Raw genomic sequence first — 18900 nt, forward strand, 5'->3', positions numbered from 1 at the left:
TCAGATCAACTCCATCTAACTAATTAAAGGAACATTAAAAAAAAAAAACTATTCTTTCATTTAAAATTTTATCAAATGGTTGGACTTAATGGAAAAATGAGGAAAAACAAGTAATCTACAAAAATCACTTCAAAGATTATTGCCTTGGAGTTAACCACATATTTAAGAATTAGCTAATTGTTTACAGAATGTATTTTGATACTACTTATCTATAAAAATATTGTCAATTTGAGATCAATTGGCTTTAAATTTAAGAGATACCAGTATTTAAAGACACCAAAATTAAATATATTTTCATCAAAAAAAAAAAAAAAAAAAGAATTTGAAATTTGACTAGACCGTCATTTCAACATAATCAATGACTCGCTCATTTTTAATCCAACTATGTCAAAAAAATTTAGAAATTTATTAAAACAAAATAAATTCAAATATTTTCAGAGATAAAACTTATTTATTATAGAAAAATTTAGAACTTTATATGCAGAAAATTATTTCTATAAAAAATCTTTTGCATGGTTATCAAAAGTCATATTTTGATAACGAAAGAAATACCATTTTAGTATAAGAAAATAATGCTTTTTAATATATTACTTTTATTTTTAATATAAACAACATCCATTAGACTTTTTATTTAACCTAGAAAATGTTTTATTCAACTTTGTTTACTTAAGACATCCATACCTCTAAATTTAATTAATTAAACAACTTGAAAATTTCACAACTATTAAACATATACATTAACCATATGTTGTTTAAAACTTGGCTAATTTTAAGATATTTAAACATTACATTTCTCTCTTCCTAATTCAGGAACTTGCAATGGCTAGAGGTATTTAAAAAAAAATCCGGAATAAGTCTTAAATCTGTTAGATTATCAGAGTGATTTTTTTACCATGATGTAATACACGCTACCTTGGACTCTCACTTGGAATATCAAAGTAGGATTTACGAGTTGTGAAATTCATTAGAGGTGATATTTTTAATTCACGTGATTCAACTGAAGCCACAATTTTTAAATAAGCCCTGTCATGGAAATTCAAATAGTTATTCACTTATTCAAATAAATAAGTAAACGGAACTTTTGGCCTATTTTGAGACCTTTATGACAGGGTTTGGGGATTCACATTTGAAACGTTGTGATTAAAAATCAGCTGTTTATATAGTCATTATTGATGATAGGATACAAATGCGTTTGAAATATGGTGTATGACAGGGCCGGGCCTAACCTCCAATGATTTTACCTTTGGAAGTACTCATTCACCTATTAATGGTGTGACATTGACAGTACTCCAGTCAGGCCCCCATAACAAAACAATATTGTAACTTTGGGAAACAGCATGTCCCCCATTGACGTTGAACCTTAAAATCGGGAATTAATCATGTGCTTTTGTCTGCAAAAATGTATATATATATATATTGCATGGGACCATCTGAGAAGATTATTGAGTTTTAGGAGCTCTCCGGGAATTCTTCTTGCTCAATGGCGTGATCACTTATCAAATATGAGATAACAATTCAAAGATGGTAATTATCCTTATTGATAATCAGCTAAACTACAGGAAATGAATGTTTAACATCAGGTTACTTCAAATAATTTTTGTAATTTTGATGTCCAGAAATTTAAATAATAAAACTCTTTTTTCTTTAAAAAATCGAATTTTTGATGAATTCTAATTCAATTGTCCTTAACTAGGTTGTTACATGAGTTAAGAAACGTCTGAAAAATAATCTTAACAATACTATGTATATATTTGAAATTATCAAATGAAACAAAATATAAGAATTTTTAATTTTAATTAATAATTAATAAATCTTTCAATTAAAAAGACATGTCTTTAATAATACAGCAGCTAAGGAGAGGAGCTAAGTGATCTAATTCAACTTTTCTACCATAGTTTCTTGAACCTATGGTTTTAAAACTTTTGTGAAATATTTTGTTCCATAAGAAACGACTATTTGAAGATGATGAGTGTACACATTTCTGAGCTGGGACATATTCATTTATTCTGGAATTAAAGTATTACCTTTCATTCTTAAACACATTTACTTTTTGAATATGAAAGGCCAAATAACACCAACACTATCATTTTACTAAAAAAAAAAAAGTGAGCGTGGCCGAGTTCATTTATTTTATATAGCAGATAAGGTGGTCGGTGATTGTGGAGGGTAGTCAACTCTTTCCTCTTCTTCTTCTCAAATACAAAATATTGAACCTTTATAAGTGAAGGAATAAACAAAATAATAATCTCATGCTGTCCTTCAAATTTGCTATCTACTATATGTAATATAATATTGTAGCTGTACTACGATATACTCGTATTATGTATTTTATTACGAATTATTTTACTATGCACATACTCAGAATAATAAGACCAACTCGGTAATCCTTTTATTTCCCTCTAATACGAATTATTTCATTATGCACAAAATAAAAATACTTGCTAATCCGGGGACGAATGACAAACACGTACTATAATATTATATTATAGTAGATGTACACATGCCCTCTAATAAAAACTCATAGCCAGGGTATTTATATACTTTAGACTTAAAATAAAAGTTGTTCAGAATTATGAATAACGTACATACGGCTATTTTTTTTTTTTTTTTTTTTTTTTTTTTTTTGATCAGACCAGCTTCCTTGACTCTGGTGGGCAAGCTTATTTTTTTCGCTAATAAGTTGATTTTTTTAATGTTTCTCCTATTGATTAGATGGAGTTGTACTGATTTAGTATAAATAAGCATTATTGTATTACTCCAACTGATCTAGGAATCTTGTGTGAAGACCATATGCATAAAGTATCTTTCTTTCTCTAAGTATAACCTGGGGCGAACCTGCGTACATAGAGTTCAACACAATATTTTCTCCCGAGCGACTTGTCCATGAGCTATGGCGATTCCATTGATTTTTTTCATTTAACAAGATCGATTCCCCGTGTCTCAAAGTTTTTTTTAAGGTATGGGTTGTGAATTCGAAATGCACCAAAAAAAATTGAACATTCATTGAAAAAATAAATAAGGTAAATGCAAGGTTAAAATACATTCAAGGTTATACAATCATGTAATTGGGCTTCCCAGAATTTTCAATCTGATGTTTTGTACTGGGGGCAATACAGACAGATTTTGACGTCATAGAGTATAACAACGGTATATTAACAGCAAATAATAATATAAATTATATGATTAACATTAACAGTATATTATGTTCTTTGACGTCACTATTAAAAAACGCGTGGTGGAAGTCAAACATCAGTGAGAAAAGCATTATGGTATAACCTTGTATTACTATAAACATTGGGTAAATTAAGGAAGAATACAATTAGGGATCTAGTCTCGACTGTTGGACAAGAAAAACATTGATTAAATTAATATTATTAAAAGCGTGGTCTGTCGTACACGCGTTATGGTGTAACCTTGTATATATATTAACCTTGTTAAAACAGTATATTTTCTATCATAAACAACAAACTTTTCAAACAAAATTCCATAAAAATTGGACCACAATAACATTACAATATTATAAATCATAATAGATAAAATAATTCTATAAATAAAAAAGAAAAATAACTCGTTAATTTGTGACGTCCCTCCATTATCTATGTTGTTACAGTCAAAGATATTGTTTCTGCTTTTCTCAAATTCCTGTTTCAGATAATTATTCTTTAGATGAAACAATTTAGAAAAAATAGTATTATTCCTACTAAGACAACTTTTTCTTAAGTATTTATTGAAAAATATATACCCATTTAATAATAATTTTAATTCAGTTGATATATTGATTTATAATATTGTAATGCTGATTTGGTACAAATTTTATGGAATCTTTTACTTAAAAATACCTTGATTTTTGAATTTTTTTGTACATAAATTTCAAAATTTGACACTTTTTCACAAACAAAATAATTTTTGGAAAGAAAAATTAAAAAAGGAAATTTTAAAAATTAACTTCGGTCGAAGAAAATTCAAAACTTATAGCTGTTGACAAAAAGTTAAATTTTTTTATTATTATTAAACTTTTTCTTAAAAAATATCAAAAATCCACTTTTATTCAAAAAAAAAATTAATATTTTTTGGAGTAAATATTTCAAAAATTAACTTTTCAATATTAAATTTTTGAAGTTTTAAACAATTCCAATAATGTAAAATGGAATTTTCTGAAGAAAAAAAAATTGACTATTATTTAGGCTCGTAATTTCTCAGGTATTTTTTTCAAAACTCGCAAATACTAATTATGTAAAATTCAGCTCGGGGCACATCACTAATTAAAGTCTCAACCATCAATTTCTTTAATGTTATCTGTATAGATAACATTATTTACATTTATGATATCCAGGAAGTTTGTTCTAGTAATTTCTATGGAAAATAATTCAAGAATGTATCTTTTAATTGTTATTATTATAGAAGAACAAGTGTCATATGTTATAAGAATTTGTATCTTTATCGGTATTTCCTTGTCATTAAAGACGTTAAATGATAATAAAACGATCTCAGTCATATTAAGTAGGAATACATAATAAAATATTCCTTCCAAATTGACTCATCGATATAGTATTGCTGGATATATGTATGTCGTATACATTGTACAAGTTGAAACCTAAATATGAGATGAATAATTTCAAATAAAGAATTTACAATATTAAATAACAAGGCTTCAAAAGGGGGGGGGGAAGGGGTTTATAGTAGTGGCCCGTCGAATTATATACATTTAAATATATATATATTTTTTTTTTTTTTGGGGCTTGGTTTCTTATTTATTTGAATAATGCAAAAATCCATGGCTATTCACAAAAAAAATGAAAATTATTTTTTTCAAAAGTAAATTTAAAAACTAAATTTCAAATATTATATTTTTTCGAAAAAAATTTCACAAATCTATAGCCATTTGACAAAAAATTAATTTTTTGCAATCAAATTCCAATAATGTTCACAAAAAATAAAATTTCATAGAAAAATATTTAAAAAATTAAATCTCACATATTAGATATTTTCAAAAATCTACAGCTATTCACATAAAAATTAAATTTTTTGGAAAAAAATACCCTTATTTTAGCATAGCTTTTTTCTTCCTGAGCCAAAAAAATTCTAGTAAGAAGCAAAAATTCCTTAATTTGGGGGGGGGGGTACAGCCCCTTAAGCCCAGCCCCAGTCCTTGAGACCGGTCCTTAAGACTGTACGTCCATCGGACTTTCAGTACTATAACTGATTAAAAAAGAATAAATTAAGTTGATTCACAACATGAAGAACCTAACTATATAAGTTTTTGGATTGATATACAGGACTGAGCTGGACGGTACAGTAGTCTGGAGTGCTAAATAAGGATTGGCACAAATGAGGTTCTAGGACGTTTTGCCAAACGAACACTTAGCCGAAAAAAATAATAAATATATTTGATGAAGAATCATGCTGCAATTCTATGTCTATATCCACTAGACTACTCTAACGACAACCCCATATTGATAACTATAGAGTCAGAGAAGACCTCAGCAGGATAAAGAAGTGTGAATCAGGACATACATAAACAAGTACATCGGAGCTTCAACTCATTCGATCCAAACGATTGATTCATTTACATTATACAATAAATCTCATCATTGATTAATTAACTCCTTCTCTTCTTTAAAAACATTTTTCTCTTTTTAATATATTTATGGGCACTTGTAAGGATTTTTGTTACAGCTGTCTAATTGCAGTTTGAGGCAACTGTTGAAGGGTCTTCATAATCAAATTAATCAATTATTTATTAATTAACACCAAGCTAATGCGATTCGTGACAAGTAAATAGACATTTTATCTTTTAAAGTTGGTGTAAAATGAATGGGAATCCTAATTACTTAGTGTATATTACAGAATGAATCATTATCAAATAATTATTTTTTTCAGAGAAATGGTCATTCCCCCAAGTATCTGTTCGGCAAAGTAGCTTTCGGTAATAAGGTTTTTGGCAAAGTGTCCACGCACGGAGGAGGGAATATTTGGAACAACCATTTTTTAAAACATTGTGGATGGTTTTTTCTTTATAAAACACTTTCTTGGGTGAATTTTTATTTCTGGAACAGCCAAATATTGCCTGAATATACCATATTAATTACCAGATTATTGATAGTTTCCCCTCATTTGACTTCGCCTATAGAGGTTAGCAAATAAAATTCATATAAAATATTTTTTTGTCAAACTGTAATGATAAATAGTTGGTTATTAAAATACTTGTAGCTATAAGTAAATTAATAAGCATTATGACAAATACAAATTGTACTTGTACTTGCACAAAACATTTGTCAAGTAAGAATCAAACAGAATAGGTATTTTTATATCAATATTTAATTCAGAATTTTTAGCTTATAAGTTATTAATATTAATTATAAAGCCAGCTGACTTCTGAGCTGGGGACCCGGAATTAATACATAATTGGGACCGGAAAATCCGTATTATAAAATGATGTCAAATATTATTGACACAGGCTTTATGCAATTATTATCGTTTAAAACAGTGTACCGCCACATATGTCTCTGACAATCCTAAGTTATTTTTATAAAAATATTCAAAATATAATATTTCAGTCAGAATGCTTTAGGAGCTCAAGTGAGTGGCTGAAGCCCTCACTCCCCCTCCCCCCCAATAAAGTGATTTTTTTTTTACTTAATATATAAGTAAGTGTAATCATTAAATGGTTGTCTTCTGTTAGAATAGTTATGGGGTTATGCCCCGAAATTACAATGCATACTAACAAAAATCTCACTATGTAATGAGTTCGAACCAGAAACAAAAATTGTATTATTATTAATATAATAATAGAAATAAACAAAGTTGACGACAACTGTTTGAATAGAAGAAGTGCTACTCTCTGTTCCGTTATTAACATATTCCTTATCATTTAACATTATTGATTATTCATATTGAAAAAAAATATTAACTCGTGGATAGACGAACATGCATACTATAAGGCAAGATAAGGAATTTCCACTTCGTTATGATCCAAAATGTGTCTAAAGAAGGATTCGGTTAGGCACTCAAAGGTTAGATCATAGTAGAGTATGAGGAAATGAGAAACGCCAGCGAAGAAAACTTAAAAGCTCAGGACAGTTGGAACAATTTAGAATCGAAATATAAAGATAAGCACGATGGTCTTCATCTCTTCATGAACTCCATAACTTATCCAAAGAGAGTAAAACAGTCTACATTACGTAGTCACTTATGGGACTCAAATACCTCGAAGTTGTATATATAGAAATGGGAATTCATACCTCCAACGAAAAAAAAAATTAAATCTTGCAGGCGTGTGGGTCAACTCATATTATCTGAACTCCATAATGTTGTATAAAAGGATTCGTTTTTAACAATGATCGTGTGTAACTAAATCTCATATTAAAAAAGAAAAGAAGTCCATTATATGAAATCCAAAATAATGAAAGTAACTTTGGATGAGGTTACACAACGAGCATGTGTAGCTAAAGTTCATCCAGGTAGCGTCTAGTGACATCTAGAGACGTAAGTACTCTCTGAGTCATCACACCATAATAATTTGGTTTTTTTTTCAAGCTGTTACATTTATAAATAATAGTAATATATATGGAATCGAGACTCGAGTTGAACAGCTGATGATATAGTAATGGCCCAACAATTTGTCTTTACCTCATTTTATGATTTTATTCTTGAACACATTGACATGGAAACATTGAAATAGGTAGGATATATTTAGTGATTCATCCACTTTATAATTGAAACAGATTGATGAATATATAATGGTACATAGGACCGAGTGGTCCATTAAAATTTGACCGCTTTGAATTTTAAACTTCAACAAGATATAATCTATTAATTAATTAGAGAACTTCAACAAAATTAACACTATAAATAGATGTGTGCCTGAACTCTCTTAATCATCAATGTAGCCATCCTTTGAGGCAATGATGGCTTCTGGGCGGCGGTGGAAGGCCTGATACCCGCTGTAGATGTAGTCATCTGTCATGGCGTCCAAGTGCTCGCTTACAGTGGTTTTGAGGCCTCAGTGTTTGGATGATGAAGACTGTAGGCCTTCTCCTTGACATGCACCCAAAAGATGTAGTCGAGGGGATTGGCATTAGGGCTGGAGGAGGGCCAAAGTTGTCAAAAAGTAGTTCAAAAGGCTCATTCAAAATAGTCTGGCAACAGAGGAGATTGACTTCTTTCATTAGCTCTATGAACAGTCTGGTGTAAAATCCCGAGATCTCTTGCATGGACCATCATGGACTTGAGTGGATTGGCCTGGGCTATTTTCTTTAAGTAATCAGGATACAGTATGGCATTTATGATAGAGCCCTTCTTCCTTTCCAATGTTTTGGACTTGCTAATGGCGTATAGAATGGTCCTGCTTGGATTGCACGAATGGAAATTCGCCGATCACGTTCAAGTATCATTTTCTCGACTTGTATGTAAGCTATGGAGCTTAGATTTCTATTGTAATTAATTGTTGATGCTTTAATAAATCGAAATAGGAATTAATTTCAATCACTCAGCCTTAATTAATTATTGAATAAGTAAGTATTCATATTTCAATGGGCCACGGTATCTTAAGGACTCACAAAAAATCAATCATTTCCACATGCCTAAATAAATTTATACTCATTGTTCTATTATTCTTTCGATCAAGATTCATGACTTCAAAGTGTTATTTTTTAATAAAATAGTTGCGATTATTTTGTTTCATTATGTATGTTTAAGAATTCCCTTCTTAAGTTAATATAGAATACATTCAAACAAAAATATATTATATACTTACGTATGTAAACTCTTTAAAATCACCGTTTTCTCCAATAACTTTAAACAATATTATTTAAAAATAATAAATGTAATAATACATTTAAATAATTAATTGTAATTAAATGAGATCAATAATCATCAATCTGGTTGGAATCCAATTCGAACGTTTAATACACAATTTCCTTTTATTTATGTCTTTCGGAAAGCTAAACATTTTCATGAACAAGAAGCAAATATATTTTTTGTCCCAGACATATCGTTTTTTACAATACACTGCAAATTAGGGTGTCCTGTTAATGTATTTTTTTGAGTTATGCAAACACAAGAGGCATCAAAATTAGCGTAATTTTACATAAATTATGAAAATAGTGAGAAAAAAAATTGTACATCATTTGTAGGGCTCTACTGCTCTTTAAAGTTTTGTAAAAATGTATGTCTTAACAGATTTTTACCGTATGTATAAAATGATACAAAAATGAATCTTGAAAGTCATATTATGATCAAAACAGGAATGGTCACTTAGTATAGTGGAAAACCTCCGCCTATGGTCATTTTTTGGTGTGACCTTGACCTTTAACTTTTACCTTAACTTCTCAAAATGTAATATCCTCTTACTGGAACATATATAATCTTAGTACCAAGTTTGATCAAAATCGAACCGTAACTATTATTATCTTATTATTAAAATCAATTATACTAAAATTTTGCTTCATTTGGAGGCCTCTACCGGTCTTCGAATTTTTGTTAAAATTTACTTGTAGCACGACTTGGTGTGTTCCAAATAAAATGATTCAGGTTCTCATTAAACTGAGATATGATCTTCTATAACTTCTTTGCGATGGTAAGGGCCATCTTAAGGGTTTTCTTATTTATCTGAGTTTTGTCTTTTCGTCCATCAAAGTAAATACTTCTAATGACAACTTCTTTAAGAGCTTTTGAATATTCTACGAGAGCTTTAGATACAGCTCTGATAATCTTGTTTTTATCAATGACCAGAGTTGAATTTTCGACAGAAACTAAGACAAAGTCGGCCAAAACTGCAGAAGCAACAGAAGTACCAGATTGCGTAAATAAACCGTATCTATCATATAGTCGTCTACAAATAGGGCCATTTTTACTTCGATCACAAATTTATTAGAGAGACAAAGTTGGAATTTAGAGGGGATAATTTCCGTTGGATGTGACAGAACTGCAGTTAACGCCGGTTGGACAGGGGGTGTGATTCAATATTTAGGGAACTATTTAGTGAGACCATTACAATAGTGCATTTGCATGCTTCATACCAATGAGTTACCCCTTCGTTATTTATTTTTGAGTTTAGATGGTGACACTTTGGGTACTAAAGAATATTTTGAACCAATTGGAAAAAGATTGGCTGGCTGTGAAAATGAAACTGTCGTTCCTTTTTCTGCGGTGACTGGTAATTTGCATAACTTGCCAAATCATGTGGTCGATCAATTCAGTACAGATGAAAACAATCTGTATAAAATATGTCCAGACGTTTCAACTGGTTCATGTACTCCTGAGCTGGTAAACTGTAAACCTGGAACATTGACATACTCAAGTGCTTGTCAACTATGTGCTTAAAGTGTAGTTCCTAATCAAGGCAAAAAAAAATTTTAAGGATGGACCTCAGTATTTTTATGAACAGATTTTTTGCTCCAGATTTTTATCAGAAAATCTTAGGTCTGTCGTGGACCCTGTTATTGAAAGAAATGTTATTGTTTTTTTTTTGTTTTTTTGCGCAACCTGAAAACCTACTTGTCAGTATATTGTTGGATGAGTGGGACCACATTCGGGAGTTGGCATTAGGAAGAATAATAAAAGCTAGGGGAACTGAAAATAGCATTAAAAACAGAATATTTAAACCCCAAAAAATAAACTTTTATACAAGAGACTAAACCGAGATTATTGTGTGGCACGAATGTCAAGTTACTGCAACACTGATTTTTGAAATATTTTTAATGAGTACATTCAAATCATGGCCAAAAATAAGAAATTAGAAATTGTTGATTTTCCTTGTCACACGCAATCAGTGGAAAGATGTGTTAAACTGGCAACAGAGGAATTACAAAATGTAAGTTTAAATTCAGATTTTCGTTGTTGATTATAATCTTTAATTTACTTATATAATTTTTCTATATTTGGATCATTGGTTTTAATAATAAAATACCTTTCAATATTCATTTTTGTACTATTTTAGGCAATCAGTTTAATTATGGAAAAACGTAAATCCGCTCTACCGAGTGTCCATTGTTTTTTTAATCATAAAATAACTTTCAAAATTCATTTTTGTTTTATTTTGGACATGCTGTTTATATCTGTGAAGACGTAAATTTTTACAAAACTTTGAAGAGCCGTAAAGCCCTCCAAATGATGCACAATTTTGTTTTTAGTATTTTCATTTGTGTAAAATTTTGCAAATTTTGATGCTATCTTGTGTTTGCATAGCTCCAAAAAATACATTAACAGGATACCGTACTGCTCAATACATGCCCATTATGAAAAATATACTCCAATTATTTTTGGCTGATTATTCTAAATAACTTAATTTAGTGGTATGCCCCCAAGACCTATTCAAAGAGGAATATATGATAGCTGACAATTTCAAAGCAATCAAGAATGAGAATAAAAAAATATGATCTACTTCTTTTCTTTTTTCCCCTTGAGTCCTTTAGAGCGAGCATTTCCAATTTTTGTTTGGAAAGTGGCCTTTTTCAGTTAAAAATTTTCATTCTACGGCTCTAGGGTTTCACGAAGATCACAATCAAATAAATACTCAAAATTGGAACTTTAAGATCTGTTTTGAGGATATTACCTTCAATTAAATATTAATATAAATAGAAGTTGTTTGAAATCTTCTGTAATTGGAATAAGCAGATTATACAATTTGCAATATCTACTTATCATTACACTTTATTTAACTGCATACATCATCAGTTATTTTGATAACTGGCTATTTATTTCATTTTTCCTCTATTCAGACTACTTAGGTATTTTTTTTATATTTAGAAATATTTTAATTGTGAGCATATAAACTTTAAAATGAACTAGCGGTAGTAGAATTACATGGAGTAATTCGACGTTGACTAATAGACAAATTTTGCTTTAATAATAGGAAAATCCCTCCTCAAGAAATTATCATTGTTACAAATGGCGTGTGCAGGATCATATTTCGGGGTAGCTTCGTTTTTGAGTTATTATTTTTAAATCCAAAAAAAAAGAATTTTATTTTTTTATTTTTTCGGAAAAAAATCATCATCAACATTAAATCATCAAATTCTTTAGAATTTTTTTTTTTAATTAAATCAAATTTCAAATATTAAAATAGTGCGAAGCAAAAATTCCTTAATTTGGGGTGGAGGCTACAGGCCCTTCATCATAAGTCCTACTCTAAATTATTCATTTAAAATTTTTCATCTTATTTTTGGTTTGCAAGTTGTGCAATTTTCTAATACGAGTTACTACTTATACAAAATTACCACTTATACACAACGTATTTATTATATAGATTCCACGAAGTTTATCGTATTATTTTTTATTTTGTCATTTATAATTATATATATAATTTATAATTAGACTAAGTAGTAATTTGATTCATATAAAGCAACATTGATTGACATAAAACAATGTCCTGTTTTTTTAAAGATAAAGAATATTTCAAGTTAACAAACATTTTTGAGGGATGAGACATAAAATTCATGTAGGAAATTTTAACTCATGAGCCACATTGAGAATTGGGATTACATATTTTAGTTTGTACATAAAACTTGAGTAAGACGGAAGAAAACCATCATGAGGCAAACACTATTTGACTTACGGATTTGTCTGAGTATGTTAACTTTTTCAAATAACTTTCATGGATAATAATAATACATGCCTTATTGAACAGTACTACTGAGTCTAATATGTTGTTTTACTATAGGGCAGTTATGTTCATTTGATGTTTCATTAAGGTAATTAAGGTTTCTAAACTTATTTTAAAATAACACAAATTATAATATTATATTAATGGAAGAATACAAACTGTTAAATTTACAATGTAGGGTACTCAAAATCGGCTTATCAGACAAGGCGTTATCTCGCTAACACAAAAATACACTATCTATTTTGTTGTCAGCCGTGGATTCCCTCTTCTCCCTTAAATTGATAAAATAAAATAATTTCAAGTAATACTTAATATAATTCTAATAAAGGAATAACCCAGCTTGAGAAGTTACCTTTGAGTGAGTAAAGTATTTACTCACAGATATATATAGATACACATAAGTTTAATTCTGATAGTTTAAGGAAATTTATTTATTTTTAAAGATGGCCTTTTCCCAACAGAATGTATGCTACTATTTTTAATTAATGAATACTTCTTCATACAGATATTAAATATTGTATATGCTGTTTTTATGGGAAATTTTAATTTGTTGCGCTTACATTACATAAAAAAGTGTTAATAATTTTGGACAATTATGTAAATGAATTTTTATCACTAGATTCAACTTTTAAATATTCAAAGGATATTTTTACAAAAAGTAGGCTTGATGCAAAAGATTTGTAAAATTATGATTTCACAAATCGAGTTATTCATTATTTTTTTGAATAATACTTCTAGAATTGTAAAATCAATTTTTCGTTCAGGGCCTAAAAATAAAACAATATCTTCTGATAATTTATCTTCGTGACAAAATAAATTAAAAGTTAGATCCCAAATTTTTTTTATAGCGTATGATATTTCTAGTACCCTTTCATCATTGAGACAAAATAACATTATAAATTTTGTTTTGTTAATGAAACTGATATCTTTCGGAAAATGCTTATTCATTGCCTTAAAAATGAGATCATCAAATGTGTCGTCTTTTGTTGGCTTTAAGGACATTTTGTAAACTACAGCAATAATTTTTTCACTTTACATATAATTTTTAGTAGTTCTCTTCTATAATGGTTTAATTTTGGGAGAAATTGAAGGGTAGGCCTTATGCTTAAGTCTTTGGGGGTTCTGTCCTTTATGAGTATAAAAATAATCTCTTTCATTGAAATGTAATGAACAAACTACAAAATTAGACGTTGGTATCTATGAGGATTCATGACGGGTCATGTTGATCCATTTATGCTTACGATTTAAGGATTTGGGAAATCCAAGTATTTCTCAATGTCTCTCTATCTTTCCTTCAGAGAGGGAAAGAAAAAAGCCCCGAAATTATATGTACTGGTGTGGGGTTTCAGTCTAATTTTTTTAGATTTGTAGTGAACCGAACTAATTCGGTCCTTCAAAAGAAGTTCGGTTTGGACCGGTCTAAAGAAGTTCGATCTAGATCGGTATCAAAGAAAAATTCAATCAGGATTAGTCTTATAAACACTAGCAGACACTAGGATTTTAGGACTATTGATCGACATTTTTTGCAGAAGGGTAATTTGATGAATGTACATTTTACTATAAAATGATATTTAATAGATTGATATAAGAGCATGCGATTGCCAAAGATGGGTAAATTGTCTAAATTCTCCTGAGTGTAAAAAAATAATAATTATATGTTGGCGACTTTGAAAGACGACATATCTATTGAAAAAGATCACAAAATAAAGTATAGTGCTCCTTACTCGCTAATAGGTTTGAATTTCAAAATAAGACAAATAATTTTGCAGATAGTAGTGTACAGTAACTTCGTATATTGATTTAAAATATTTTCGTATATGGACATTTTGTATAACAACAATTTCGTATAAATTTATGAGGAAACGGGGCAGACTTTATGAATTGTCATTTTTGTACCCCGTATGTGGGGTGTGTTTTTGGGTATCGCCGATACTGAAGTAACTACTAAGAGTCCCTCACAACCTCCCCAATTGTTTTTTATTTGATTTTTTAATAATGTTCTGCCCGAATACCCGGGGAGTCCCATCCCCAGATCGCCCTTGATTACTACACATTTGTAATGTATGTAGTGGGATAGCTAACGGATTCTTATGGATCTGGAAAAGTGGTTTTAGGGGCCAGACGATGTTTATGAGAGAGGGAAGGGGTGGGGTAAATTATGGATCCAGGTCCGCTTCTAATCTTGTCGAGACTCCATAATATGTTTACTATAATATTTCTTAAGCCTGAGTTTCCCTACTTTACAATACCAATGCTGCCCTACACTAATACATTTTTAGCTGAGGTCCCCTTTACATATACGAAACAGGTGTACTATGTATGCATAGACAGAAATCAATCCTCAATTCTCAATCTTTCTGCGCCACCCTAGAATTCACCCTAAAAATCATTGTCTTGAGCAACCTTAGTTTTCAGATACTCTGCTGGAACTTGGGGCACTATTCATTCTGCGTATAAGGTAGCTGCATCCCTAAATATATATATTTATTATATATATATTCAGTATTCTAGGGTCCTAACATACAATATCATCTCATAGATTATTTTGAATAATGTTGATTACATCTCCAGCCTCATTATATTAAAAACCTGATTAAACATTCGTTTGTGTTAATAAAAGACAGAGTATAACCCTGAGGATTCCTTGCAGAGTTATAATTGTAAGTCCTTGTTGAACTCAGAGTATAATTGGGGATCGTCATCGGAGTAATTCTTACCAATGTACTTGTATATTTCTTTCTCTCATTTCTCTTTGTCAAAGCCGATTATAGCTAAAGTACGTTAGAGTTCTTTAATTGTAGTTAATCTCCTCTAAAACATTCCTCAAATTGTCAGGGTTACCATCTTGATTTTCAGTTACTTTTTTCGTAAAATAGCCATTATACACAGGATTTTTCTCACTGGATATAATACTAGAAACCTTTCAGTGGAGGCTCAAGCACGCCCGCTACAAATGAGGTAGAAAAACTGAGAAATTTTGCAATGGCATAAAATAAGTTCAAAAGACAATTTGTCATATTTTTATGGGAAAAAATTATTTATTGTATTTAAATTCATAAATCACAGTTTTTATGAAATTATTTAATTTCGAAATCAATCCTATTGCATACCACTTTTTAGGTATAGTTGTACATTTGAATATTTGAATCTAATAAATGAGTGGTTGTTTTTTCATAAAAATTTGACAAATAGCTTTATGAACTTATGTTATGTCATTGTAGTAATTTCTAAGTTATTTTACCCCATTTGTAGCGTCCGTGCTTGAGTCTTTGCTTACAGGTTTCAAGTATTATTTACACTATATACATCAAAGGCATATATATGGGCTGGAATGACTTCGATGTGGATCCTAAATTCTAAGTCCACCAGGGAATTGTATTTATAACTCCCAAACAAACCCTCATAGTTACTATCCGTCTTCCATGAACCCAGTCACTAAAGATTACTTTATAATAAGATGTTCTCTACAGTTTTGGAAAATATAAAACCCTGTTCTAGTTGCAACTACATAATAATATCACACTCGTTCTACGTCATATTTCGAACAACTCTATTGATTTAACGTGTTTTTTATATTATAAAATTGGCCAAATATTACGATATTACATTTATAGATAGAAAACTTTATGAGTAATGAAAAAAATGTTACACAATGTAATGAACACAGTAGTAATAGTTCAATTTCAGAAATTTGAAGCAGATAGAACATTTTTTTAATAAAGCAACGGATTTTTATATGTATTAATATATTCAAATGAATGATTTTGGATCCCTTTTTTATAATATTATGCCATTTATACAATTAATACAGAAAGGCTAATAATACAAGAAAAAAACATACCCATTTTAAAAAAGTTTATGGTTAAGCAGTAGAGGAAAATCCACTTCATTTTGATCTGTCAAGCCCTCGGATCTCTGTATACAAAACAATCAACTATTTAATATCATGTTAATATAGAAATGAAGTACATAATATACTAGGAATGACTAGTTCTCTTGCCTCCCAACGTTTTCTTATCCACTGTAATAGGCTTGTACAATCATGTTCATAACATAATATACAAGTTTTCATAAGTGAGCTCATTATTGTTGTTTTTAATTTATAGCGGAAGATACGACACTTTGATAATAATGCGTATTTGAGTGTCAAAAGCTCAAAAAGTACAGTACTCATCATTCTACTATTCATGATTTAATTATTTGAGTAATTAGTAGAGGTTCAAGTGAAAAACTGGGAGGGTAGGGGAGAATTATTTCATTTTCCATTGTTTAACTTTCTGAAGAAATCTACACCAACAAGTTAAGTGTTTTAGAATATTGATTTAATAATAAAGCTTTAACTGATTTCTAATTTAATTACATATTGGGTATAAAGAACATTTGCAGACTCTCATTGTTCAAGAAGACCATGTTTTTTTTAACAATAACCAAATATAATTAAGAAAACTTCAAAGGATATTTATTCAATAAAGAAAAATCACAGCACTCTTTGATAACATCAAAATCTAATATATCATTTATGTATGGAGAGATGAATATAATATAAGAATTTTTTTTTGTAGTATTAAATGGAATCACAGAGAAGAAGAGAGAGATAGAGATCATCATGAGCTTCCTTGAGGATCCGAGTCGGAAGAATTCACTAATTCGATTTTAGAAGATAGTTTTTTGTAAGATACGCGATCTCTACGATAATTCTTGTTGAATATGACTGACCAAAAGGATTTGGACTCTTTTTTAGGCTTTACACCAACGATCCACTGCTCTGATTTGCTATCATAATAGTATACATATCCATCTTCTTCATCTAAGGAAAAATCTTCATCTGATGAGGAACTCTCAATTTTTTCATCAGATGAAGAGGAATATTTTGTCAAAAGTCTTTGGTATGTAGACGAAGAAGAGTCTATTGTATCCTCTCCTCGACCAAATTTAATTGCTGTTTTGGCCTTGGACTTTAACAAATCTGTGATATAAAAAAATCCCAGAACACATGAAAAATCACGGCAATTATTTTATATGTTTACCTTTCACTAATATCTCTGATTTTTCATGATATTGCGGATACACTGTGGGCTGACAATGTGTATAAGTGATAAAATACTCAGACTCTTTCCACATTTTAGAAGACAGTATGGATATGATGAGAGACATGCCCATTGTGCACAAAATGAAGGATGCCCAATAGGCATCAGAAGAATGTGTAGCTCGATGATGGATTTTGGAGAGTAAATCTGTTTTATTCTTCATAACTTGCCTCATTTTTTCAGCATTAATTTCCAGTTCAGATTTGGAACTAAGATCTTCAGGATTACAAGGACACATGAATGATGGCGTAGTGGATCCCGAAAGGGATAATGAAGGCAAAGAAGTGATAGTTAGACTTGTTGATGTTGTCATCTCGTCCACATCGTTAATGCTGAGTATGTAATATCAGACATGTATTACTCACTGAGTGAACACTAAACAGCATAGCTCATAATATACAAAAGTCAAAACAGACGCACCTGACGATACACTTAACCTTTTTTTTTTTACCTTTTCATGCGTTGATGATGATGATACGTATATAAAATTTATTTCTTCATTAAATGTATACAATATTAGCTTGATATTATTATCCTATTATTTTATGAGATAATTATTTACTCCCTGATATTACATTTTCATTCTACTGATTAAAGCAATATATATATATATATGTACCTATTCAAAATATAAGGTGTTTAAAATAAGAATAAATGACGAAGATTTCTTTAATACTATGTAATAGAACCTTATTGCTGTGTATTTCTACATAGACTCTATAAACATTAACAAAGTTTTACAAATATAAGTTAGATTCATAGAAAAATGCATCACAAGGATTGAAATAGTCTGTACAGAGTACGTCCAAAAATCAATTCAAAAGGAGCGGAAGAAAAAAGATGTAGAAAGAAACGCAACCTTTTGGACGGGCTAGTATCTGATAGTCAGATTGGCTATATCAAGTAGCCTGATTTGTAGCTCTCAGTTGGTATCTCCGAATTCATGTTCATTGACAAGGAGGGAGTAAGTAAATAAATAAGTTCTCAAGATACTCTTGACGTTCTTCATCATCGTCATCGGGTCTTTCTGGGTGTATTCTTAATCTTTGGTATTTGCCTTTAATAAAGGGATGCGTTCTTCCGTGAGTCTTTTAAGCTCCAATCATGGAAATAATTCAAAAACTAAATATTTTCTTAATTAGGTTAGCGCCATGCTAAAGGAATGCAACCCTGAGTCAAGTTTAGCTTACCCTGATTATGGCCAAACTG

The 18900-nt window shown here is 30.1% G+C and overlaps 2 protein-coding genes and 1 long non-coding RNA gene across 5 annotated transcripts in view; 1 reads left to right on the forward strand and 2 right to left on the reverse strand.

Annotated features, from left to right (window-relative positions):
* LOC121128746 (UPAR/Ly6 domain-containing protein bou-like) overlaps positions 1-16629 on the reverse strand; it is a 29539-nt gene extending 12910 nt beyond the window's left edge. The window contains exons 1-2 of one of the 3 annotated variants that reach the window (XM_071893079.1): positions 16605-16629; positions 16446-16519 (exon numbers count right to left, since the gene is read on the reverse strand). In XM_071893079.1, coding sequence (XP_071749180.1) covers positions 16446-16494 — 49 coding nt within the window. In that variant the 5' untranslated portion in view covers positions 16495-16519; positions 16605-16629. Of the gene's footprint in view, positions 1-16445 lie in introns of all 3 variants that reach the window. The other 2 variants (XM_071893080.1, XM_040724341.2) reach the window with 2 other exon arrangements.
* Positions 16630-16735: 106 nt separating this feature from the next.
* On the forward strand, positions 16736-18364 carry LOC121128747 (uncharacterized). The gene is made up of 3 exons (XR_005868265.2): positions 16736-16903; positions 17167-17274; positions 17346-18364. It is a non-coding gene; the product is annotated as an uncharacterized lncRNA (long non-coding RNA).
* LOC139907087 (uncharacterized) lies at positions 17042-18004 on the reverse strand. Its single transcript, XM_071893078.1, has 2 exons — positions 17632-18004; positions 17042-17570 (listed from the first exon to the last, which is right to left on the reverse strand). The coding sequence occupies exons 1-2, from the start codon at positions 18002-18004 to the stop codon at positions 17209-17211; spliced, it is 735 nt and encodes a 244-aa protein (XP_071749179.1). The 3' UTR covers positions 17042-17208.
* Positions 18365-18900: the final 536 nt, after the last annotated feature.

This window comes from Lepeophtheirus salmonis, chromosome 13, assembly GCF_016086655.4.
Source record: "Lepeophtheirus salmonis chromosome 13, UVic_Lsal_1.4, whole genome shotgun sequence".
NCBI classification, from domain to species: domain Eukaryota; kingdom Metazoa; phylum Arthropoda; class Copepoda; order Siphonostomatoida; family Caligidae; genus Lepeophtheirus; species Lepeophtheirus salmonis.